The sequence below is a fragment of the Lissotriton vulgaris genome, chromosome 11 (genome assembly GCF_964263255.1).
Source record: "Lissotriton vulgaris chromosome 11, aLisVul1.2, whole genome shotgun sequence".
NCBI lineage: Eukaryota > Metazoa > Chordata > Amphibia > Caudata > Salamandridae > Lissotriton > Lissotriton vulgaris.
This window is the reverse complement of record NC_141699.1, coordinates 1,064,088,761-1,064,115,350: the sequence shown is the minus strand read 5'-3', so window position 1 is coordinate 1,064,115,350 and position 26,590 is coordinate 1,064,088,761. Positions and strand designations below refer to the sequence as shown.

The window sequence follows — 26,590 nt, the reverse complement described above, 5'->3', positions numbered from 1 at the left end:
TACACACAAGAGCTATCAGACATTGTTTTGGCGTCTAGCTAGATAAATTAAGTGCTATCTAAATCCAATTAAAATTGTTGATTGCAGGACTGTCCCTCAAAGTACATGCAAACACAAATGCAGTCATTTTTGCAATACACATATGTTTATTGTGAAGTCACATAATTACATAAATTGGCACTGATAAAAAAAGATTTATTTGCCCAAACATACAGCCTGTTCTTTGAGCACAAAGCAACGCGCCTGAGCAAAGCCAAAGTAAACATTTGTAAATAAAGTACTGAGATATTTTCTTGAAGCTTAGAGTCAAGAAAGGCAGGGTGCCTTTCCAAAGCTACTACCTGGTCCTGGAATTGTGGACTGGGTGCATTTATCCACCGTGGGGTTCACTGCACACTTCATCACTTTGACTACGGGGCAGGAAAAGTAGGGCAAGCACATGACGAGGACGCAGCACAGACAAGGAACTACTCTTTATAACACTCCTGGTAAAACTGTGCCTGTGACACGCCTGTAGGCCTGGGTCGAATCGGTCTGGCCCTTTCTACCTGCTCTTGTATGATATTGTATTTGAACACCTAGGGTGTGACGCCATTTCTTGGTGTTGTGATTTTGTGAACAAGAGCGAGGGTGAGCCCACTAGGGCCCTTTTCTCTCTTTTTGCGTGTGATTATTTTTAATTTGAAGCCAAACTTTGGGTGTGTTAATAAACTTCTTCTCTATTTACTTAAAATGATAGGAGCTTTATTTATTGGAAGCCCGCAACACTGCAGTTGTACGCACAAATTAGTTGTATTGTATGGTTATTAACGTGAGTAGTAAGGGAAGTGTAGTTTAATCTACAGAAACTTCATAGGGGTGGCGGGCTAGTAGACAGTGGGTAGTTGTCTTGTGAGTTTATTACTCATGTGGGGTCTTTGTTTTTTAAAGTTTTTGATGGGTCACCCTGTAAGTGTAATGTTGATATTTACTCCCCCCACAGAGCACAGGATGCCAGGTAGTGTGAAGGAACAAGGATTTATTTCCCTTTAACAAGTTCGCTATCATACAGAGCGCCGAGCGTCTAGCTGTCCCCAGCTCCGGTCGCTTCTGCCGTTTGCTGCCTTCGCACGCTTTCACTCTCGCTTGCCGCGCATGCGCCGGTGTTCCACTCTTGCTCCAGCGCGGCACGTCATCACGTCGTGTGCCGGAGACTAGAGCGCAACACCACAGTAAGTTTTATTTGTACGCTCTGTGCATAAAAGGAGAAATGATCTTGATAACGAGGAGTATTTTAGAGTGCTCGTCTTTCTCTGGCTGCACAACTACGGGGGTTAAGCGGTGATTGGCTGGTGGAACTATTTCACCTGTCGAATCGGAAGCATGCTACCATGGCAACTGCAGAAGAGTTGATGGGCAGAGGGCCTCATTTATGATGCTGTGCGTCACTTTTACCCCGCCGGCGCGTCACTTTTTGTGACGCACCAGCAGCGTAAAAAATGTGCCTTGTTGCACCATATTTACAAAGTGACGCATCTAGGTAGATGCGTCACTTTGTAAACCCCTGCGCTACATTATACCTACGCCAGGTATAATGTATGCAGGCTGGGCGTTCTGATGCAAGACAGGGTCATAGAAGTGATGTAGTGAAATCTATAAGATTTCACTGCGCCACTTCTAGGACACAAATGCGCCAATTTCTTACGCCTGCCTCACAGCAGGCGTAAGACTGACGCAGGCCCTTTCACATGGGGCTTGCCCCATGTGAAAGAACACATTGCTGGAGTTGCGTCACTTTTGTGACACACTCCAGCAATGCGTCACTTTTGCGCCATAGAGATACGTCAGAAACACTGACGTATTTGTAACTCCTTGCGCCATGATGCATCATACTGTAAATATGACGCATCTAGCATGTTGCAAGGAGGGCGCAGTGAAAAGTGACGCATCGCTGTTTTCAAGCAGCGATGCGTCACTTTTCATAAATGAGGCCCAGAGAGTTTAGGAAAATAGAAATTATAGGGGAAATCCGCAGACAGCGTCGAGGTACTATAAACATCGGCTTAGACACCAAAGACTCCCTCGGAGGGACGCGCGCAAGAACACACTTTTACATGAGATGTCCCTCATCGACCTGCACTTGAGTGTCCTTTCTGTAGTTTAAAACCATAACAATACCATTTGTAGTGTTTTGTTTATCTCTTTGTTATTATCATAAGAGGAGGTGGGTAGCAACACGTATCACTACTCAGCTTGCTGCCAAGACTTCAGTTTGCTTGTGTGACATTTTCACATTTTTAGTGTGGTTATGTGTGACATTTCAATGCTTCTTGTGTGACACTTTGTGTGAAATTTTTCCTCGGGTCAACCAAAATAGGTCAACCGCCCGACATCCACTCTTGATTTTCCCCCGCCATATTAATATGGCGGGGAGACCTCGGCGGACGGAAAGACCGTCCGACCGGGCGGAAATGGAATAATATGGTGGCGGTGTCTATCAGACACCGCCAGCCATATTATGATAGGCATTTTTCAATGCCTTTCGAAAGGCATGCGGACTTCACTCTGGGGCCCCCTGCGGGCCCCCAGAGTGAAGGAGAGTAGGGGGGTGCACACGGGGGGTACCCCCTGCATTTGCATAATCAAAACGGCAGGCACCGCGCGGTGCCTGCCGCTTTGATTATGCAAATGCAAAAGTGCTTTTTAAGCATTGTGGCGGGCGGTGCTGAGAGCACCGCCTGCCACAATGCTTAACATGCAGGATGTGCCCGCCACTGTGGTGGGCACATCCTAATACCCCCCACGGGACCCCCGCCCTTATGGTGGGTGGTCCCTATTAACACGAGGATGGCCAGCGGGCAAAGTCCGCCCGCCATCCTAATGACCCCCTAAGTCTCTTTTATTGACAGTACGAGATGAACACAAGTCAGGGCATATACCATTCTCTTGTTCTGTAAGGGCTCTGTTTATCTGTACGATTTGCTGCAACACGTCTGGCTCCATTAAGACCTGACAGGTTAGCTGTTGTTCTGCAAACCTTTGAAAAGTAAACCTATCATATGTGGCACCTTCAGCCATTCACAGCTTTTTCAGCTAACACCCTGCTGCATTCTGGGACATGCAATTTACTTTTTACAGGGGCTGTTGGGTTTGGGCTGTCACCCACGTAAAATGTTATCTTTCAGAGATAAAATGTCCCCATCATTTTCAGACAACTCTTTCCACTCTTCTTTAGTCATACTGGGAAGAGTCACTTGCAACACAGAATCATCTGTACAGCTAAAATCTTCCTCATCTTCCCCTCTGCAAGGTAACTGAGAAAGGCAATCGGCCACTAGATTCTTATTTCCCGGTACAAAGTAAACTTTGAAGTTATAACCCTCTAAGCCTAAAATCTACTTAGCTATCCAAGGGGTGGCATGCTTTTTACCTTTAGTGGATAAAATGAACATTAGTGGCCTATGATCAGACCTCAGGGTAAAAGTTAGACCCCATAAGAAAAATCTAAAATGTGTTATAACCCAATATATAAAACCCCGGGGATATGGACTAGCTACCTAGTCCTCTCTCTCTCCTTTGATAGTGATAGATAGAGCCCAATAACAACCAGGGCCTTCCTTTCAATCGTGGAGTGATATACTTCAGCAACCTTGAGGCAAACGCTGACTCTTTCTTTGCCTTCCACCACTTGCACCAGGGATGCTCATATCCCCTTCCCACTTGCATCTGTGGAAACAATGGTTTTCCTTGTTGTGTCAAAATGTCCTAAATGAGTAGCCTCCAATACGGCTCACTTAACCGAATCAAAGGTTTTTCCACAATTTCGATCCCACTCAAAGCAGACACCTTTTTTTAAAAGATTCCTCATGGGCGCAGTGTGGTCAGCAAAATCCTTCACGTATTTCGCCATATACTCTGCTAACCCCAAAAACGATGTGAGTTTCTCCTTATTCGTGGGAGGGGGTGCCTATTTGACTGCATCCAGTAACTCATATTTTTGTTTAATTCCTTTTTTGGAATTGTTGTGACCCAAGTAATTCACAGATTGAACACAAAAACTTCACTTGTCTGCCTTAATGGTCAACCCCACATTCCTCAGAGTATTAGGAACAGCATCCAAAGTGACATTATGACTACTGTCTGAATCACCAAGAATCAACATGGGATCTTGGAAATAAGGAACATGTTCAATATTGTTCAACAACTGATGCATCACTCTTTGAAAGACAGCTGCCGCAGATGCCAGACTAAAAGGCATTCTGCGGAACTGAAAGGCACCAAACAGCGTGATGAATGACGTAAGGGATTTGGATTCAGGGTGAGGTTCAGTTTGATGATAAGCTGAGGAAAGATCAAGCACGCTTAAGTATCTTGCATTACCAATCATACTTGGCATTAATCTTTGGCAGGGGAAACCTGTTGGCCCATATGCTGTTGTTTAGATCTTTGAAGTCCACACACAAATGGATACCTTTCCCGCCCGTCTTCTGTGCGAGGACGACGGGGGCAAGCCAAAGCAAACTCTCAATGGGCTCGATTACACCTTGTGAAACTAATTTGTTCAATTCATTTTCCAAAGGCCAGACGCATTAAATGAGAAATGTTTTTTCGCTTTATTTACCACAGGCATTTCATTCTTTTTTTAATTATTCTGTGTTTTAAGTTTTTTAAATGGCCCAATTTTTTTACAAAAAATGTCTGGAAACTTTCCAAGCATAGCATCTTTGAAATGCGTATTGCCAATACCCATGGCCAGTTCTGAGCTACTGGGGTCTAATTTAATGGCAAGTTCTTATTGATGTTTCCAACCAAGAAGGTTTCACTGTTTGATTTGTTCAGCATTCTGTCTATCATCTGGTGTTTTTGCATGCAGATGCTAATCACCTCAGTGTCCACAGGGTTATGCGAGCCGAGGAACCACTTGTTTGGGAGTGTGCCACAAGGAAATAAAACATTCACTAGCGCTGCTACCTGGACCAAGGCACTTCATGCTGTTTCTTGGACTGTAAGATACACGATGATCAAGTTTTACATGATGTCAAGTGACTGAGAGGCCCAGGCCCACTCCTGATAGCAGTGGATACAATGTATCCAACTAGAAATCAAGGACGTTGCCAGACGACTCTGGGTCCCCAATGCAACAAGTGAATTCCTCCAGGCCCAGCTTGCAGGCCATCATGATGTGAATGTGTGGTATCTTGATGTGAGTGGTGGAATGCAGAATCTGTGGTGAAGAAGGTTTCAGTGGTGTTGATGGATGGATTGTGGAATGTTGGAAGGTCATTTGGAGCTCCAGCCATAGCTGTGAATAGAGCCTGCATTTTGGAATAATCCAACTTCTTCTTGAGACGGTTGTCCTGCACTTTATTTAGCGGGTGGGATTGTCAGGTGAAAAGGAGTTGTGTTTAGAGGTACTAGGTTGATTCCCCCAGAATCGGTGAAAAGGATGTTGGTGAAGAAGGTGCATGAGGGTCATCAGGGAATTTCCGGATAAAAAGAGCTTTGGCGAACGATTTATTGCGGCCCGCAATGGATAGAGTAGTAGAGAGAGAGGAGAGGGGGTGTAAAGAGTGCTGTCTAAGTGACAAGGTATGTAAGACATGAGAACACTGCATGATAGTGAGGGTTTTGCCTAAAACAGTGTGGAATGAAGTGAAGTTAGATATTTTAGAATCTCTGAATGACAAGGGGCTAATGTATTATTGCTTTGCTGGACCCTTATTCCAGGTGGCCAGAACTGATGGTTGTGAATTAAGTCACTTCACAGAAGGTGATAGATTTTTGATCTCAGGTGTTTGCAAGAGAAGGGCTGCCTGAATCAGTGTGTCCGGTTTGTTTAAAGAGAAATGCAGGAGTTTTTACACGGAACAGGGATTATACACAAATATTCAGCATTGTTTTATCCAGAAACCAATGGCACAGTGGAAAGGATTAGTTGCACCGTTAAGAAAGCTATACAATTAGCAAGAAGTTCTGGGAAGGATTGGATGTCTGAACATTTGAAGTTTATGGGGTGACACCACATGGTACTAAATGAAAAACTCATTTTGAATGATTAAAAGGAGGAGAGCCAATTCTGTGTTGTCACCAGCATAGGTCAAGCACTGTACTGGAGTGAATGGGAAGGATAAGGATGGTGGATGTAGGGAAAGAGCGATGGAAAAGGTGATGGAGAGGAAAATAAAAACGGTGAAGTGGAAAGCTGAGAATACCCTGATGGTAAACGTTGGTAACATTGCTAGGGAGAAAAGCTCCTGTCACACATAGTTTTTTTCTCCAAAATACAGTTATTCAATGAAAGTAATCAAAATGTGTCTGCTTTCGAGGACCTAAACAGGTGGGGCGTTTCAGAACTGTCCCCAAAACGTAGGCCTTAATAGCCTGCAGAGCGTGGATGCAACCAGTGTGTCTCTGACCTCTGCCTTCCACCTGCATCAGAGTGGATGCAGGTGAGAGAGAGTGTTAAGGTCTTAGGCTGTTGTTGTCCCACTCAGTGGGCCTACATCTGACAGTATGTCAGTAAAGCCTCCAGAAATATTCTGTCTCCGAACCCTGAACGGTGAGTAAGAATGATGCCGGGATGGTAGCATGCATAAGGTAATGGCAGTTTTGCACAGTCTGAAACAGGGCACGAGTGTCTGTCTCTGTTTGTACTGTACTGGTCCAGTAGATTTCTAGTACTCGGTGTACCTTTAGCTGCTTTACTTTGAGACACATTATATAAGGAAAGTAATTCTGCTGCAGTACATTTTGGGTGAAAGCACTAGGACCGGCTAAACCTGAAATAAACATTGAGCAGTCTACAAAAGACTGAGCTAAGGGTTATGATGTAATCAATAAGAAGCTGGATCTTCCTTGTTGATTAAGCAAGTTACTTTATTGATTAAGATGAAAAGTAATACGTTGTAACGTTAACCCCATCAGGAGCAGCTGTCCTGCTGCTCAGCCCTCATCCAACTGACAATCATAACACACTAACATTCCAAGCATCCAACATTCCACATCTCATGCAAACAAGCTGAGCAGCAGGAAGATACAAGATACAACATATCTCCCTTCGTTGGGAAATTAAAAAGAATCAAATTAAACATTGACAACATGTCAAATACAATTTCTCATGCAAACAAGCTGAGCAGCAGGAAGATACAAGATACAACAGGTTACTTACACAGGTTTACATAAACATGGTTTGATAAAATGGAGTGGTGTACTGCCAGCAATTCGAAAAATGCTGTGTTCTGTTTCCCCTGCTTGCTCTTTGGGGGTGAAGTTAGCTGAACTAGAACAGGGGTTACTGACCTAAAACAACTGGCAGAAAAATAAAGAGACACGATTCCAGTGATTCCCACTTGATCAATGTAATAACGTTATCTTTGTTTGGAAAATCAAATATTGCACTGCAGATAAATGAAGCCTACTACAAAGAAGTAATCAACCAGAATAAGTAGGTTCATAAGAACTGTTATATATTATAAAAACTAATTGACTGTGTGAAATATTGTGGAGTCTTTGAATTGGCATTCATGGGTCACTCTGAAATGGAAGACTTTCTGGATATAATGATTAAAGTAACAGAGAGGCATTTGGAGGAGGAATTATACACAAACCCCACAACAAGAATACCCTGTTACATTACTCTAGCTATAACCCTGAATCTCAAAAGGACAATATACCCTTTGTGCAGTTACTCCGTCTCCGGAGGAACTGCTCCCTGTTGAATGATTTTTTTAAGCATGCTTAAAGAAGAAACTAAGGGAGAGAAGGTATCCAAAGAAACATATAAACCACTTCCAAAACCTCTTCTTCTATACCACTGAGTGTTCTACTGGAAAGGTCAACAATGAGTGCTGTCTCTATCTGTAATATATTTAGCTGCTGGTTCTTATGTGTTATTGAGGGGGCTGGTTTCTCCTAGATTGAGTCCTCAGGGGCTGGCCCCTCCCTCTGTTTGAGTAGTTTCTCTGGCCTCTCCTCTGCCTTTGTTCTAAAATAATATATTATTTAGTAGAAGTTTGGGCCACATGTTCGGCTCTACTATGGTCTTCCTCCTCACTGCTGGAACCAGAAGACTCAGAGTAGGTCACATGTTTGGGCTTCCTCGTAAATGGGAATCTTCCCCGTGGCTGTCTTTCCCATCCCTGTTCCTGCTTCTCCAAATAGTAGTTCTTGTTAAGGTATGGGCATGTCACTTCATAACTGAACCTATTTATATCCTGCTTCAATTTCATGGTTTTCTTATTAATCAGGTATTCCCGATATCCATTCATATTTTGATGAATTTCCTCCAGTTTCCTCTTTGCCTCATCTAAGGCAGTGCCTTCTCTCAGACTCACTTCAAGTTCCTCAATCACTTGTCCTTCTACTATAAAAACTTCCTGAACTGTTTCTATAATCAGCAGCATCCAGTCTCAGTCGAGCAATAAGGACATCTAAAACGAATGCACCCTTGGTCGATCACTTTGTGGTGATGGGGCATATTGCCAATGCATTTAGGTGGTTTGTCCCAGAAAAAAATCAAATGTAGGAGAAGAGGAGGTAGTGTACAGGCATGTAGGAAGATGAGAGAACAGTTGTACGTGGTGAGGTTTGAACCAGTAGATGAGACCTTAACAACAGGAAGGATAGGGACTGCATTATTATGGTAAAATATAGAACCCATTTGCAATAATAGAGAGGGAGTGTATCCTTCACCCTTTGGTGGACTGAAAGAAATATGGAACACACCTGTTAGGGATGCTTACCATTCACTGATCTAGGAGTGGAGAAAGCCAAATTGCATGCACAGTCTGGAAGTTGGTTCGGTCCTATAGCAGCAGTAATAACCTAGTGGAATGTAATAATAAAGCTCAACACAAGTAACCATATTGTGTACTTTGAGTAGGTGTTATTTGACTTTATTCAAAATATAACCCTCATTCAAAACAAGAAGCCAGATATAGGATGTGGAAGCACTGATTGGAGTAGAGTGGGGTTTTGTTTGACACTCCAAGGTGGTGCCCCACATGACACATACTATGGGAGACTTATACATTTTTAAATGTCACCAGGTTGAGGTTTGACATAGAGCTCGTTGTGATGATAAGACACCCAATGGTTTCTGATTCGTCTTTATATGTATTTTTTTAAGCACTACATTAACTTTTATTCCTAATCTGAGGGAAGTTCAGACCAAAGAAGATGGCCGCAATTTGGTTTTAGTCCACCGTATTTATATGCTGAATCTGACTAAAATGAGGGATTCTAGATGAAAAACGTTAATTCCGTCAGGACTCTTGTTGGTTACGAAATAATGGATCAGCATCTCAAACAGATGCTGCAACACTGTTCTTAAGGGGTCTCCCATTTGGTTATTGTTTTATAATATAGGTTTTTTATTTGATTGTATTTTGTTGCGAAGATACGGGTGGGGACTTGAAAAGGGATTGATTTTAACTTATGAGAGTGTTTCTAATTCATATGGTTCCTATATGCACTATGTGATTATAAGAAACCGTTTGAGTATTTATATACAGTCCTCAAGAATAAGCATGGGCGAATTTTGCGAATCTGGCGTTCGCGAATTTGCGTATTTGCGAATTCGCAATCCGCAAAAATCAAAAAATCTCGCGAATTTGAGGATTTTTTTTGTGTTCGCAAGGGTTTCTGCCAGTTCGCAAGGGTTTTGTACCAGTTCGCAATTGCGAACTTACTTGTCGGCTCGCAACGGTCGCAACTTTGTTGTTTCTACGTCTCGTTCATCATCACAGGTTCAAAGGACCCTCTGTTTCACCACTGCCACCCTCTGATTCACCCATGCCACCCTCTGGTACATCACTGCCACCCTCTGATTCATCACTGTAGATTATGGGGGGAAAAGCAAGCACACCTGCCCAGCTTCAACTGACATGAATTAATTTCTGGTTCATCACTGTAGATTATGGAGGGGGGAAAGCAAGCACACCTGCCCGGCTTCAACTGACATGAATTAATTTGGGGTTGATTATTGTGTCACTGAATTTAAACTTCCTGTCTGGCACCTGCTTCCTTATCTGTAATTTGCTTTCTATTGCAGTGCAATTTTTTTTCCCCAGGACCTTTGTGGCCTACTTGTAGCTATTCTATGAGCCTGCTGTGAGGGTCAGAGCAGGGTCATAGAATAGTTGCAAGTAGGCAACTGAACTCTGGAGGGGCCCCTCAGGATGCACTACAGAGAATGGTTACTAATGATGAGTTTGAACTTTTGCACCTGCTGAGTGCTTTCAGTTTTGCAAAACTTGTTTTTCTGTGGGGCACTTCCTTCCTCCCCCCCCCAAAAAAAATGGACTCCTTGCAAAAAAAAGTGCAGGCAAATGTCAACCTGAGGAGTTATTCTGATAAAAATCATCATTTTCAGAAGGTTTATGCTGCTTGCTGGTGGATTTCTTGTGCAGAATTGCAAATTTTGTAATTTCGCGAGTGCGAGATTGTTGCTGCCTGCCGCATCTACATGTTCGCAATTGCGAACTCTCGCGATGCGTCGCCAAACTCCCGCGGGATCCCGCAGCAAGATCCAAAATGGTGCAGCACTCGCAAAATATCGAGAAAAACAACTCGGCAAACGCTGAATGACGATAAGTGAACGCCGCACGCCGCAATATTGTATCACCAAGCAAAAAAATCCGCTGCGTGCAAATTTGCGGATTTTCTGTAAATTTGCGAGAGTTTGCGGTTTGTCGAAAATCCGCGAAATCCGCAAGCGGAACGGATTTTCCGCCCATGCTTACTCAAGATATTAAAGCTTTATATACATTTCCTCTCTAGTGGTATGTGCTTTAGGTTACTGAAATGAGCGGCTGCTTGTAGCAAGGGATTGATTGTACTGACAGTGTGTCAATTTGATCCCAAGGGGAGTCTTTTACTCTACTGATTTGCAGTGCACCTTTAGTTGTGTGAGGGTCCCCTCTCATTTGTATTATGGACCAACTTGAAAGCTATTTGCTCTCTCGCATGTACTGGCTGAATATATAGTTATGGCCAATTTATGCAATATCATTATAAAGTCATCACTTTTGGTCTTTTTATTTAAAAAAATTGGGCTGTAAAAAGCATCATTTTTATCCCATTTTTGTTAAATAAGAGTTGCAGAGTACATGGAGACTAGCCTCCCCAAAAAGTTCCATGCACCTTTAACGTGCACCCCCTTCTCCCTCCCAAGGCCAAGCCGTGCCCTGCCAGTCACAAACTTCACCAGCCACCGCTGGTGTAACCCTTAATGTGTGGTACTTGGCAAGGTTGACTCAGCTCAGGTACGAATGGCGGAAGGGAGTATTTCAGAGAATTGCATTCACATGTGAAATGCAGAAGAGAAATCCCAGTCTGATTTCCTCTGGTAAATGACAGTAGAGTGCCTGTAAGAGAGCGGTGAGCTAGGCAGGGAGTTCGAGGATGGATTGTGCATACAGTCCAAACACTCCAAGACGAATATTATATGTTGGTTCAGAAATCAGACACTCCCCACTCTTTTTTTTGTCTTTTTTTTTGTCCTCATTCGCCTTTAACCCTCTTGATAAATCTAACCGTCCATTCATAGCCTTACTGATTGAGCTCAGGAGTCTTTAGCATTCTTATGTTGACTCAAGCATAGGTATGTTTAATAGGTCGGGAGAATGTCAAGGGTTGAGGTTAGGTTTTACTTCAACTCGGTCTTTACAGACCTGATGAACCATATCTATGGCCTGTGAGCATACAGTAGTTCAAAGAGTATCCAAAAAGGCATAATGATAGGACCCGGGAGAAGAAGAAAAAAAAAAGCCACCCGGGCTCTCTATTTCCACTGCATCAGCAAGTCCCAAAAAGCTATTTTTTTCTGGCTGCATGATCTAGCCATGTCCATCTTGGATACTCCATATAGTGAGGTCAGCCATTCTGAGTGGTTTGGTGGGACTGGATCCACCCAATACTTGCAGATTTATCTCCTAGCCATTACAATTGCATAGAATAACAGAGTTCTAGCAGATCCAATAATGTTATCATTAAGGCCGAAGATTATCAGAGGCAGATCGATGTCTAGTGGTACTTTCAAGATGGACTCAAGAGTCTTTCGCACATTTTCCCAAAAGGGCCAGATGGAAGGACAATCCTTAAACATATGAACGTCTGATGCTTCAACCATCCCACATTTATTGCATACTTTCCCTTTCAAAAATGTCGATAACTTAAGAGGGGAGAAATATGCTCTATGGGCCGTAAACAAATGATTCCGCTTCAACCAAGCAGGTTTTACTACTATGTGAAGGGTTTTGAATGAGTCCAACCATACAAGATCAAACTGTATATCCATCTGCTCTCCCCATAACTCATCTGCAAGTTTAAAGACTCAAATTATCACAGAGTTACATCAGACACATATAAGTAAACTATACAATAGATTTAAGAATAATGTGGGTGAAATCACACAATGTGAAGCATCATCTGATTGATTTAAAAATGATTTTCTCCATGATCTTGTTTAAAAGCTTCTTTTCACTGTAGCCATTGCAAGGGACATTTTATTGTTTGCAGTCCTCTGCGGTAAGAAACAATGTGAAGATGCAGGCAGGAAGGGTCAGGGCTCAGAGGAAAGCTGCAGATGTGGTGGGGGTTTAAAAAAGTGAAGAAGATGGGCCACAGAAACTTAGATCACATCTAGGTTACAGTCTACTCATACAAGCAAAAGAAGCCACTCTTCCAAGACACAGAATAGTGACAAAAAACACGAAAAAGAAGGTGTAGTATAGGGGGAAGGTGAAGGAACTCAGAACAATGATGATGACATCCACATGGGAGAAACACCTGTAGATAGAGTGCATCAGTGTATTTCCTGCAGTGAAATAAACTAGAATCTATTGTGAAAAATATTTTAAACCATACATTCTATTATGATGGCTCCTTCGTGTCCACACCACTGCAACACCAAAGTCTGCGCCCATCCGCGACTGGACTGCACCCAGAGCCACAAAGCCTGTTCAATGGTCTCCCAGTTATTAAGCCTAATCACTTCACCTGTGATGCATCTACTCCCGTTGCTGTTGACCCACTACACACACCATGATAGGTGCCTACCTTTGCAGCCACTGCTGATTCTCCTGCAGCAGCCTATGCAAACATCACCCACATCTAACAACACACGCTATGGCAAACCCACACCCTAAAATGCTCACTCATATGCAAGCTACTCAACACACAATCTTTTTGCAAACATGCAACCAAAATCTATGACCTGCTGAGCAACAATGCACTGGACCGCCTCTTCCTCGTGGAAACCTAGCTCAACTCCATACTAGGATCCCAACATAGCTGCGACAATCCCAGTAGGCTAAACAACCGCAACACAGGACTGCCCTCACAAGACAAGAGGAGGTCTCGCAGTCATCTACGAAGACTCAATCAGATGTTCAATATCCTCGGAGAGTGCCACCCCAATCATGGGACACTTACACTTCAAGCTGCAAATCTCTATCAACTTCACCCATCTATCGACCACCAAGCTACCTTCACCAGCCTCATCACTGACTTTAACGCCCTTTTTATTATCACATCTAGAGAATTCATACTTCTCAGCGACCTCAACTTCCACCTAGAAGAGAGAACCAGTCCCTGCTCTATAGCACTCCTCAAAATCCTGAACAACCCTGGACTAACCCAACTCGACACAGAACCAACAAAATCACAGGACACACACTGGACTCCACCGGAATTTCGCTGAGGCATCAGACTCTTGGAGTAAATATCCCACTCCTGTGGGTTCCCCAGGTAAGGTAAGTTTTCCTTTTATTCAGAGTATTGCTCTCGGCAGTACAGTGATATAAAAGTAACTATCTTACACCTTTTATATTTTCACAAACATTAGGATTTATTAGTCAATCCTATAGGCTACATATTGGGAAGCAGAACTGAGGCAGACAGCATATTCCATCCTAGTGGAGGTTGTCTGCTAATTGATTAACCAGAGAATTTAGATCCTGAAGAAGGCCGCTGACTTTGTTAGGTGTATACAGGATGTCCAAAACATGTTGACTATGTAGGGATAACAGGGTTACTAATGTATCTGGGTTCATATTTGTATTTTTATTTTTAATCCAAATGGGCATTCATCAATAAAGAATATATACTCCACACCTAACAAAAACCATTGCTCCCACACTTGAGAGTCTTTTATGATGTAGGGCGGATAGGCACCGCCTGCATGGCGGAGGCGATCCGCCCTATATTCTTCCCCGCCCACCACCCATTTCCCCCCCACCATATTAGTATGGCGGGGGTACCTCGGCGGAACGGAATCTGCCTATTTTCTGCCCGGTGGACAAGTCGACTTGGAGGAAAAAGGTTTAATATGGTGGTGATGTCTGCTAGACCCCGCCATCCATATTAGCGTGGGAGCAGGAAGATGCCTTTCCGTAGCGAAAGGCATGCGGAATGCACTTACAGGGGCCCGTTGCGGGTCCCCAGGGTATTGGGGGGTGGGGGTGAACATGGGGGGTACCCATAGTACCCCCCTGCATTGTCATGGACATGGTGGCAGGCACTTTACGTTGCCTGTCACCTTGTGCATGACAATGCACACAGTGCATTCGCAGCTTGGTGGCGGGTGGTGCTTTGAGCACCGCACGCCACAATGCTGGGAATGGAGGATGCAACCGCCACCGGTCTGCCGCACCACTGGCAACCGGTCCCGGCTGCGCTAGGGTGCCATCCTAATGGGCCCCTTTGTTTGGTTGAGCCCACCTTCAACTCATTTCGGTTCAGGGTATGGGAATCCCAATGATGAAGCATGCAACATCTCGATATGTGTGAGGGCCTTGTTTTTGTCAGAGAGATCTCTCTGTTGTAATATTTAAACATCAGCAGAGTCTTGCATGGGCTTGATCTGTTTTCTGCCTCATTATCAAGTTTCTATTATATGGTGCCATGTTGGAAATATATTAGTTTTAGAACCAAACCCATTCAATGGGGTCATCAAAATCATTTTGATCAGTATTTAATTTTCAAGACTTAATGTATTTTGTTAGTATAGTCCTTAAGGCACAGGGAAAAAAACCTGAGACATTGGATACATCTGATACAACACATTGATGTTAAAGAGATGTGGTCCCATTCAGGGGTGCATGCTGCAACTATACCATAGATACTTCCAATACGTAGGGGCTACTTCAATGAGCTTTGGACAGTATTCCTAAATAAACAGCAACTGTTATGAAAATGTTGTGCTGATATAATTGGGCAGGTTTTTGAAAAAAGCAACGTCATTTGTAATCTAGTATATGACTTGTATATGTTTTTCACTTGTTAGATGATTTAATAGTACTGGATGAGCTGTTGTCCAATACTCCGGGAGTAAGAGGAAATCTCACACCTCTCAACTTGTCAAGGTCTATATAGAACCTAAACCTTGAAGGCAATTCATTACACAAGAATTTCATTTTGGAGGAATGTGGTAACATAACAGACCACTTTTTGAAGCCCAATATGGTACAGTGAAAGCCAAACTCTCCAAGCAGGTTGCATTGTGACCCCTGTTACATTACCGCATCCCAATCTTCTTCTGTTGTCTCCAAGATTTCCTTGCTTAGTGGTTCCATGGATGCGCTCGAGAACAGATAGTCAATTCCGCCATATTTGTCTAAGGCCTGCACCAAAAACAAAATCAGAAAAATGAGGATTGTTGAAACTTAACTCTGTGCTGTTGTTTCATCAAACAACATCAACTATTCTATCATCTTAGTATCAAATACTGCTCACATTTGATTGGTCAAATCATGTGACATTCGCCTTCCTGCGAGCATGTCTTTCTTAAAAAAGTCACCAGGTTCCTCAAGCAACTAACTGGATTTAAATACACACTGAGATGAAAAATCTGAAGAAAAAATATATATAAGTCCCCTTGTAGCCAAGAGGAACACTAATATTAGAAAAAATATAGATATTGGTGTCCTGTCTTATCTTTATACCCCATATATCTTTGAAATCATTAGTACTATTACTAGAGCACAAACTCCCAAAAAAATCAAACCCTGGTGCTCACAAAATATACATTGAAGCAAAATGTGGGTGAAAAAATAGTTTGTCTTGTTTCACAGGGTCCAGCAACACTAGGCCTTAAGACACACTACTCCTTTAAAAAAAATGTTTTATTGAATAGTTCAGGTGTATACAAAAAATAGCTTTTCAATTAATACAAATGTTCCAAAGAAGTACCGATCAATTTAAGAAGGAATATAAAAAACAATTCATCACAGGGGGCCATAAAACAAAAAAACAGCAGTGCATCATAGTATTTTAAGATAAAACATTAATCCTAGGAATAAAAGCAGGACAAGAATTCATCAGTTACTACATACCTCCAGCTAGTAAGGGGGGTAAGATACACTACTCCAGATACCATATATAACAGTCATAAATCCCTCACAAGCTTTTCTCAGTACAGTGAAACACACAACATTTTTTATGGCATGAAGTAATGAGCGCACGCACATGGAAATATTTCGAAGCACTGCATTGACCAGAGGGCTCTGCGAAGGGCCACGCCCACTTTGGCAGGTGATGTTGATTATTTCAAGTGCTCGAAAAACGTTGCTCACTTCTCACATGCATCGCCAGTTGCCACCGAAGAAGGGAGGATTGGAATCCGGAAACATGTTTGGCGCTCTGACTGTACTGGCGCTTTAATTGAACTGATGCCTTTGTCTGTTGTGCTACCTGCTTGCAAGTCATTGAATAAAAGTGGCAAACCACGTATTTCCTTGTGGTGGAACTCCTTTGGGGCTTCTACCTGCTCGTGTGTGTAATATATATATATATATATATATATATATATATATATATATATATATATATATATTCAAACAAAACGGCGTTCCAAGCGCGCACTCAGGTACCATAAGAATCCACACCAGAATGCAGGTCTGTCAAGTAAGTAGGGTTTATTCACGCCATAAGCCCTACGTGACGCGTTTCGCACCCCATGAGGGCTTGTTCACACAATAATGCTCAAAAAGTTTGCTGTTTTTACCGTGTGTCTACAGTAAACATTGACAAAGGACTCATCTGTCTTAACATAATTATGAAAGCGCCATCTTATAATGGTGTTGGCTGTATTGCATTAATGCTAAATTACTATGGTATTCAACATTAATCATATCACATTACAGATATCCGGCGTTATAACCACAAACGAAAATTTACTGAACATTGAGTACATGTTTCGTAAAATAGATCACGTAATCAAAATTACTGACATTGTGCATTGGCCTGAACAGGTATACCTTCATGCTTGTAAATAAAGTTATAAATAATAACTCTAAACGAATAAGCTCCCGCAAGAATATGCCTTGCAAATTCAAACATATATCGCGGTCATCCAATCCCCTGCTAGCACTCTTAGCACGTGATCGGCAAAGGGAACACATAGCGGTTTCCATGGTGACGTTACGTGTACACCGGTACAAGTGTACGGCACAGTGAATGTTTACTGAGCATATGGGAATACATGAGAATGGTTGTTTACTGATCCCCCCTGGTTAGTGGGTGAAGTCCAACCATAGTTCGATATGCGAAGTTCTAATCCCCTGGCTAGTGGGGGAGGTCAGGTATCTCGTGGTCAATGTCCAGGACATAACTGTCTGTCACAGTCTATGTGTCAAAACACGGTTCAGCAAGAAGTGAGCAATATGTAAAGGATCAGCCTCGAGAAAAACCCGTTCCAAATACCCATAAGTGTTTCAGTGTACTGTGATACAACATAAAAAGACAACATACTTGGAGCGAAGCATGGAGAAGGCCAAGTTGAAAGGACTCGGGTACTAGGATCACAAGCCTGAGAATAAGTCCCACCCTTTCAACCTGTAGGGAAAAGTATATAAGGACCAATGTCAGAATGAGGAAAAACATTCAATCATGATAGTAAATGACAATAAATTTCATTCCTGATGTAAATGCACATTATATTCCTCATCAAGATTATGTCCATTCGGAAAACGTGTGCAGAGACCAATGATGTGTCTCGACTCTCGTTGTCTAAGTCTTAAAGCTCCATTCCCACCCCTTGTGGATAGGATTACCTGTTCAACAATATAGTACCTCAGAAGTTTGGCATTGGAAAAATGATGACTTTCAAAATGCCTAGCAATAGGGTATTGTTTGTCTCTGTTCGTGATAGCTCTAGTATGTTCCAATATACGTTGTTTGGCCATTTTTGTGGTACTGCCCACGTACCTCAGTTCACATGGGCATACTAATACATACACCACAAACATGGTCGTGCAGGTTAGAAATTGTTTTATGGTTTCCATCTTGTTGGTACTCGGATTCCAATATTCCCTAACCATATGGCTGTTTGAACAGGCTTTGCAGTGACCGCAAGGAAAAAATCCGGGGAGATCCACCCCCGTGGTACAATGTCACTAATCATATTGTGTACCAGTAAGTCACTTAAGTTACGTCCCCTGCGGTAGGTAATGCTAGGTCTTGCTGGTATGGTACTACCTATGATGGGATCATTTTTAAGAATATCCCAATTCTTTGTGATACTTTTCTTTATTTGTTTGTAGTTACCGTTGTAATCAAGGACAATGCAGGTGACATCATTATCCTCTACCATTGCATCATCATTCTTTTGGTTGGTTAGTAAGTTCTTGCGTTCCACTGATTTCACTTTCTCAATAGCTCTTTTAATCACCCATTTCGGATAACCTCTGTTAGTGAACCTTTGTACCATTGTTGCCTCCTCTTTTATATAGTCATCAATGGTGCTGCAGTTGCGTTTAGCCCTGAGTAGCTCCCCATAGGGGATGCTCCACTTGAGGGGCTCAGGATGACTACTCAGGGCATGCAGTAAGGTGTTACCAGCTGTCTCTTTCCGAAACAATACAGTTTTGAGTTTGTTGTTTTGTACTCTCACCTTGATATCCACATTTTCAATCTCCCTATCACTGATGTTACTCGTTAGAGTGATATTGTTGCTGTTGTTGTTCAATTTGGAGATGAAATCAATGGCCATGTTTTTACTGCCCTTCCAGATCACAAAAATGTCATTTATGTATCTTAGCCACATAGTGACATTATGAAAATCTTCCTGCACATCTGGTCTATTTTTGATGTCAGCCTCCCATGCGCCCATGAACAAGTTGGCAAAGCTCGGGGCAAAGCATGTGCCCATCGCTGTGCCATGCAATTGGACATAGATGTAATCATTGAACAGGAAGTAATTGTTGACTAGACAGTGTCTCATCATGTCTAAAATCATAGTTGTATGTCCCAAATATTTGATGTTGCGAGTTTTCAGAAATCTGGCGCATGCCTGTATACCTTGATTGTGTTCTATAGAGGTGTATAGTGAGCTAACATCAAGCGTTATGAGCAGTAGATCCTTTTCCCACTTAATATCCTTGATCTTATCAAGGAAATCTTTGGTGTCACGTACATATGTGGGTAGGTTTCTGACATATTCTTGTAGAAAGTAGTCCACGTATCTGGAGATGTTTTCCAGTACACTCCCTCTGGACGAAATGATGGGTCTGCCTGGGGGATTATGTTTGCATTTGTGCACCTTTGGAAGCAGGTATAGAATTGGGAGGATTGGAAAGTCATGTTTTAGATAGCAATATTCCTCCCACTCAATCCATCCTTTATCTTTCCAATCTGACAGTTTATCCCAGATTGTGGTGATACTCAGATTGTATTCCACTCTGTTGCTTTTTCTGTATGTTTTTTCATCCATGAGCTGCCTCATAGCTTCCCCTATATACATTTCTTTGGGTAGAATTACAATATTACCACCCTTGTCTGCAGGACGGATGGTAATACTGTCATCTTCAGCTAATTCCATCATAGCTGATTTTTCTGCTGATGTAAGATTATGTTTGAAAGTTTTCATTTTTCTCTGCCAGTTCTGGCTTCTGTACTGAAGAAGTTCCTTCCGCACCATTTCTTGAAAGGTGTCTATGTTATCATGATATAGCTTGGGGGTAAAGGTGGATCGGGGTTTGAAATTGCTCCTGGTACTGTTATCATGTTGTATCTCAAGGTCTTCTAGGATACGTTTGGCTTCCAAACTTATATCATGATCATCCATTTCCTCATTGACTTCATCCAAAGCCAATAAATTGTCTATATCCCCAATGATCAAGTTATCTTCCATCTCTCTAGTGTCACTTGTGCCAATATTCCTGCTTCTAGATGGTTTCAATACATGCCACTTTTTAAGTTGCAGTTTGCGACAGAACTTAAATAGATCAATTTTGTTGTTTACATAGTTCATAGGTACAGAGGGACAGAATGAAAGACCTAAACAAAGAGTGCGTTTGTCTTTCATACTAATGTCTCTTGAGGAAAGATTAATAATAGTACAATTTACCTGGTCTTCATCCATATTCAATATTTCTTGTTTTGGCCCTTCTTGTTTCCCACTTGGCCTCTTGCTCTTGCTCTTAATCTTTCCTCAAGAGACATTAGTATGAAAGACAAACGCACTCTTTGTTTAGGTCTTTCATTCTGTCCCTCTGTACCTATGAACTATGTAAACAACAAAATTGATCTATTTAAGTTCTGTCGCAAACTGGAACTTAAAAAGTGGCATGTATTGAAACCATCTAGAAGCAGGAATATTGGCACAAGTGACACTAGAGAGATGGAAGATAACTTGATCATTGGGGATATAGACAATTTATTGGCTTTGGATGAAGTCAATGAGGAAATGGATGATCATGATATAAGTTTGGAAGCCAAACGTATCCTAGAAGCCCTTGAGATACAACATGATAACAGTACCAGGAGCAATTTCAAACCCCGATCCACCTTTACCCCCAAGCTATATCATGATAACATAGACACCTTTCAAGATATGGTTGGGAAGGAACTTCTTCAGTACAGAAGCCAGAACTGGCAGAGAAAAATGAAAACTTTCAAACATAATCTTACATCAGCAGAAAAATCAGCTATGATGGAATTAGCTGAAGATGACAGTATTACCATCCGTCCTGCAGACAAGGGTGGTAATATTGTAATTCTACCCAAAGAAATGTATATAGGGGAAGCTATGAGGCAGCTCATGGATGAAAAAACATACAGAAAAAGCAACAGAGTGGAATACAATCTGAGTATCACCACAATCTGGGATAAACTGTCAGATTGGAAAGATAAAGGATGGATTGAGTGGGAGGAATATTGCTATCTAAAACGTGACTTTCCAATCCTCCCAATTCTATACCTGCTTCCAAAGGTGCACAAATGCAAACATAATCCCCCAGGCAGACCCATCATTTCGTCCAGAGGGAGTGTACTGGAAAACATCTCCAGATACGTGGACTACTTTCTACAGGAATATGTCAGAAACCTACCCACATATGTACGTGACACCAAAGATTTCCTTGATAAGATCAAGGATATTAAGTGGGAAAAGGATCTACTGCTCATAACGCTTGATGTTAGCTCACTATACACCTCTATAGAACACAATCAAGGTATAGAGGCATGCGCCAGATTTCTGAAAACTCGCAACATCAAATATTTGGGACATACAACTATGATTTTAGACATGATGAGACACTGTCTAGTCAACAATTACTTCCTGTTCAATGATGACATCTATGTCCAATTGCATGGCACAGCGATGGGCACATGCTTTGCCCCGAGCTTTGCCAACTTGTTCATGGGCGCATGGGAGGCTGACATCAAAAATAGACCAGATGTGCAGGAAGATTTTCGTAATGTCACTATGTGGCTAAGATACATAGATGACATTTTTGTGATCTGGAAGGGCAGTAAAAACATGGCCATTGATTTCATCTCCAAATTGAACAACAACAGCAACAATATCACTCTAACGAGTAACATCAGTGATAGGGAGATTGAATATTTGGATATCAAGGTGAGAGTACAAAACAACAAACTCAAAACTGTATTGTTTCGGAAAGAGACAGCAGGTAACACCTTACTGCATGCCCTGAGTAGTCATCCTGAGCCCCTCAAGTGGAGCATCCCCTATGGGGAGCTACTCAGGGCCAAACGCAACTGCAGCACCATTGATGACTATATAAAAGAGGAGGCAACAATGGTACAAAGGTTCACTAACAGAGGTTATCCGAAATGGGTGATTAAAAGAGCTATCGAGAAAGTGAAATCAGTGGAACGCAAGAACTTACTAACCAACCAAAAGAATGATGATGCAATGAAAGAGGATAATGATGTCACCCGCATTGTCCTTTATTACAACGGTAACTACAAACAAATAAAGAAAAGTATCACAAAGAATTGAGATATTCTTAAAAATGATCCCATCATAGGTAGTACCATACCAGCAAGACCTAGCATTACCTACCGCAGGGGACGTAACTTAAGTGACTTACTGGTACACAATATGATTAGTGACATTGTACCACGGGGGGTTGATCTCCCCGGATTTTTTCCTTGCGGTCACTGCAAAGCCTGTTCGAACAGCCATATGGTTAAGGAATATTGGAATCCGAGTACCAACAAGATGGAAACCATAAAACAATTTCTAACCTGCACGACCATGTTTGTGGTGTATGTATTAGTATGCCCATGTGAACTGAGGTACGTGGGCAGTACCACAAAAATGGCCAAACAACGTATATTGGAACATACTAGAGCTATCACGAACAGAGACAAACAATACCCTATTGCTAGGCATTTTGAAAGTCATCATTTTTCCAATGCCAAACTTCTGAGGTACTATATTGTTGAACAGGTAATCCTATCCACAAGGGGTGGGAATGGAGCTTTAAGACTTAGACAACGAGAGTCGAGACACATCATTGGTCTCTGCACACGTTTTCCGAATGGACATAATCTTGATGAGGAATATAATGTGCATTTACATCAGGAATGAAATTTATTGTCATTTACTATCATGATTGAATGTTTTTCCTCATTCTGACATTGGTCCTTATATACTTTTCCCTACAGGTTGAAAGGGTGGGACTTATTCTCAGGCTTGTGATCCTAGTACCCGAGTCCTTTCAACTTGGCCTTCTCCATTCTTCGCTCCAAGTATGTTGTCTTTTTATGTTGTATCACAGTACACTGAAACACTTATGGGTATTTGGAATGGGTTTTTCTCGAGGCTGATCCTTTACATATTGCTCACTTCTTGCTGAACCGTGTTTTGACACATAGACTGTGACAGACAGTTATGTCCTGGACATTGACCACGCTATACATGACCTCCCCCACTAGCCAGGGGATTAGAACTTCGCATATCGAACTATGGTTGGACTTCACCCACTAACCAGGGGGGATCAGTAAACAACCATTCTCATGTATTCCCATATGCTCAGTAAACATTCACTGTGCCGTACACTTGTACCGGTGGACACGTAACGTCACCATGGAAACCGCTATGTGTTCCCTTTGCCGATCACGTGCTATGAGTGCTAGCAGGGGATTGGATGACCGCGATATATGTTTGAATTTGCAAGGCATATTCTTGCGGGAGCTTAATCGTTTAGAGTAAATATTTATAACTTTATTTACAAGCATGAAGGTATACCTGTTCAGGCCAATGCACAATGTCAGTAATTTTGATTACGTGATCTATTTTACGAAACATGTACTCAATGTTCAGTAAATTTTTGTTTGTGGTTATAACGCCGGATATCTGTAATCTGATATGATTAATGTTGAATACCATAGTAATTTAGCATTAATGCAATACAGCCAACACCATTATAAGATGGCGCTTTCATAATTATGTTAAGACAGATGAGTCCTTTGTCAATGTTTACTGTAGACACACGGTAAAAACAGCAAACTTTTTGAGCATTATTGTGTGAACAAGCACTCATGGGGTGCGAAACGCGTCACGTAGGGCTTATGGCGTGAATAAACCCTACTTACTTGACAGACCTGCATTCTGGTGTGGATTCTTATGGTACCTGAGTGCGCGCTTCGAACGCCGTTTTGTTTGAATATTAAGCACCGGTTACCTCACCGGCAGCGCGCCACCCCCACTCGACGAGGGATACCCCATTGAGGTGATCGTTGGATGTCATATATATATATATATATATATATACCTTCCATGTACTTATGTATCTTTATACTCATTATTTTGCTTCTACTTCAGCATATCCAATGCGCTATGCCTATATCTCGCCCTATCTTTCTCTCTCTACCTCCACTCTCAGTCATCTCAAATCTCATTCTACTACTCTCTCCAATGCACTGCCTCATTTCTCATTTCTCATTTCTCAATAAATATTCTTCCTCAACTCTCTGACTCATCTTAAACCTCATTCTACTACTCTCTTCAATGCACTGCCCTATTTCTCACCCTATACCACTATAAACATATCCTCTACCTCCACTCTCTCATTCATCCCAAACCCCATATCACTACTATGATCCCCAAAATAACCCTATCTAGACATTTCGTTCCTCTGCCTCTCCTTGCATCATATCATACCTCTTTTACTCTTCAGATCTCCCAAACAAGCCTTTCGCAAACCCTTGCCTCTGACTTTTCCCCTCCACCTTCTCTTTACTCACCCCAAACCCACTCCTACTGCTATGAATTCCACAAAATTAGGAATTCTAGACCCTTCCCTCTTCTACCCTTCTACTATTCCTTTTCAATCCAAATAACAGACTAGCATGCTCACCACTCAAATTAATTTCATATTTCCCTATTCTAATTCTCCACTAATCCTGTTTAGATTCCGGAGTAGCGTGCTACCCGCCAAAAAGTACTTAACACCTCATCAGGGGTAGCAAGCATTCTATAAACGCCAACCCTTCCCTCTTCCATCCCTCTACTTTCCTTTTCAATCTAATCAACAGACTAACATGTCCACCGCTCAAATTAATGTAACATTTCCCAACACATATTCACCACTAATCTTTTTTGGTTCCGGAGTAGCGTGCTACTCGCCTAAAAGCACATTTGTATCTCATCAGGGGTAGCAAGAGCTATATAAATGCAAACCTTTTGAATCTTCTATCCCTCCACAATCCTTCTCAATCCAAATAACAGACAAACATTTCCCATGCTCAAAGTAATTTCATGTTTCACTATGCTAATTCACCACTAATCCATTATGGGTTCCGGAGTAGCGTGCTACTCACTGAAAAAGCACTTTGATGCCTCGTCAGAGGTAGTAGGCGCTATATAAATTAAATTACAATACAATATAGCCATTTATCCACCAACTAACCCATTGCTACCTTCATCCACTCACCCATCTACAGTAAAAAACACATTCAGAAATTTACCAAAAATGTGCAATATAATAGAAAAGAGGTGATATTCTACCAGATAAACATGGCAGATGTGCTTTGCAATTAGAAATAAATAAAAATTAAACATAGAGGTGAGCAGCCATTTTAAAATTAAATATGTGTATTGTGATTAATTAAAGCACTAATCCAATGATATGTTGCTTCTGAATGTGGCTATCAACATGAAATGGTAAAACGCTGATACACTATATATTATGAAGATGGCTGCCTGGTTTAGAATTAATGGTCAAGCAGGAAAATGGTGCACTGAAGATGAAATAAGCAGTAAACAAGGAGCTCATTAGAATTGTCTATACAGCTGCTGAGTGCTGAACATTTTTAAAAGATAGAAAAAAATGAAGGAAAGGACCTATAGGGACGTATAAAAGGAGAACATGCAAACCTAAAGTGACTGGCACACAAGCCCTGGCCCTGGAGCACACTTACCTAAATGCCATTATTCAGAGGGCTATAGAGCCAATTGGTGAAGTTGGCTAAAGTTGACTTTATGTATTATTTATTTATAGGTTTGATATAGCACTATCTAGACCCTAAGGTATAAGAGCACTTTATATAAAATGAAAAAAAAATAGGTTTACATAAAATGCAAGATACATAGGTTCAATTACAAGAATATATGGAGACAAAGAGAATCGTTAAGCAATTAGGGCGGTTACAGTATGCAGACAATTAGAACAGATTGAATTAAAGGAGTACATGACATATTAGTCAGCTGGGACAATCAAACAACCAACTGTCACAAAGGATCTAGGCATAGGGAGAATGAGCTATTGGAACACAATTCAGTTGTCGTGTGTGTCAAAGTATTTGTTGAGGAGAAGGAGTTTCAGGTCCCCTTTGAAGCAGGAGAAGAAGGTACTGCATCGGAGATCTCTGGGAAGTGAGTTCCAAATCCTAGCTGCATTTCCAGAAAAAGAACAAGTCATGGTGGATTTCCTTTTCAGTTTGGGAGGTATGAGAAGAAGTGTGTTGGAGTTTCTCAGAGTTCTCGTTCTTCCTGCTTTCATACGGTTGTTGTCTAGATAGTTGGGGATATGTGTGTGAAGGGTTTTGTATGTGATGCAAGCAGTCTTGTAAATACATCTTCCTTTTATGGGAAGCCAGTTGAGGCTCCTGAGGACTGGTGTGATGTGCTCAAACTGCTTAACACCTGTTAGGAGCCGGGCCACCATGTTTAGAACTGATCTTAGGGGGGGGGGTGAATTGTTGGCGTCCTTGTGAAAATGGTGTTCTTATGATCCAGTTTATAGAGGACTAGCGATTGTACTATCATCTTGCAATCATTGGTGAGAATTAATTGTTCAATTTTCCTGAGGTGTTTTAGTGTGTGCAGTGCCCCTTTAGCTGAGTTTTTGATGAGATC

At 41.9% G+C, this 26,590-nt stretch overlaps 1 protein-coding gene across 1 annotated transcript in view; it reads right to left on the bottom strand.

Annotated features, from left to right (window-relative positions):
* The window catches only part of LOC147684079 (dehydrogenase/reductase SDR family member 4-like), a 143,755-nt gene that overhangs the window by 64,842 nt on the left and 52,323 nt on the right, over positions 1 to 26,590 (bottom strand). Inside the window, exon 4 of the mRNA XM_086944436.1 lies at positions 15,501 to 15,602. Coding sequence (XP_086800562.1) covers positions 15,501 to 15,602 — 102 coding nt within the window. The remainder of the gene's footprint in view (positions 1 to 15,500; positions 15,603 to 26,590) is intronic.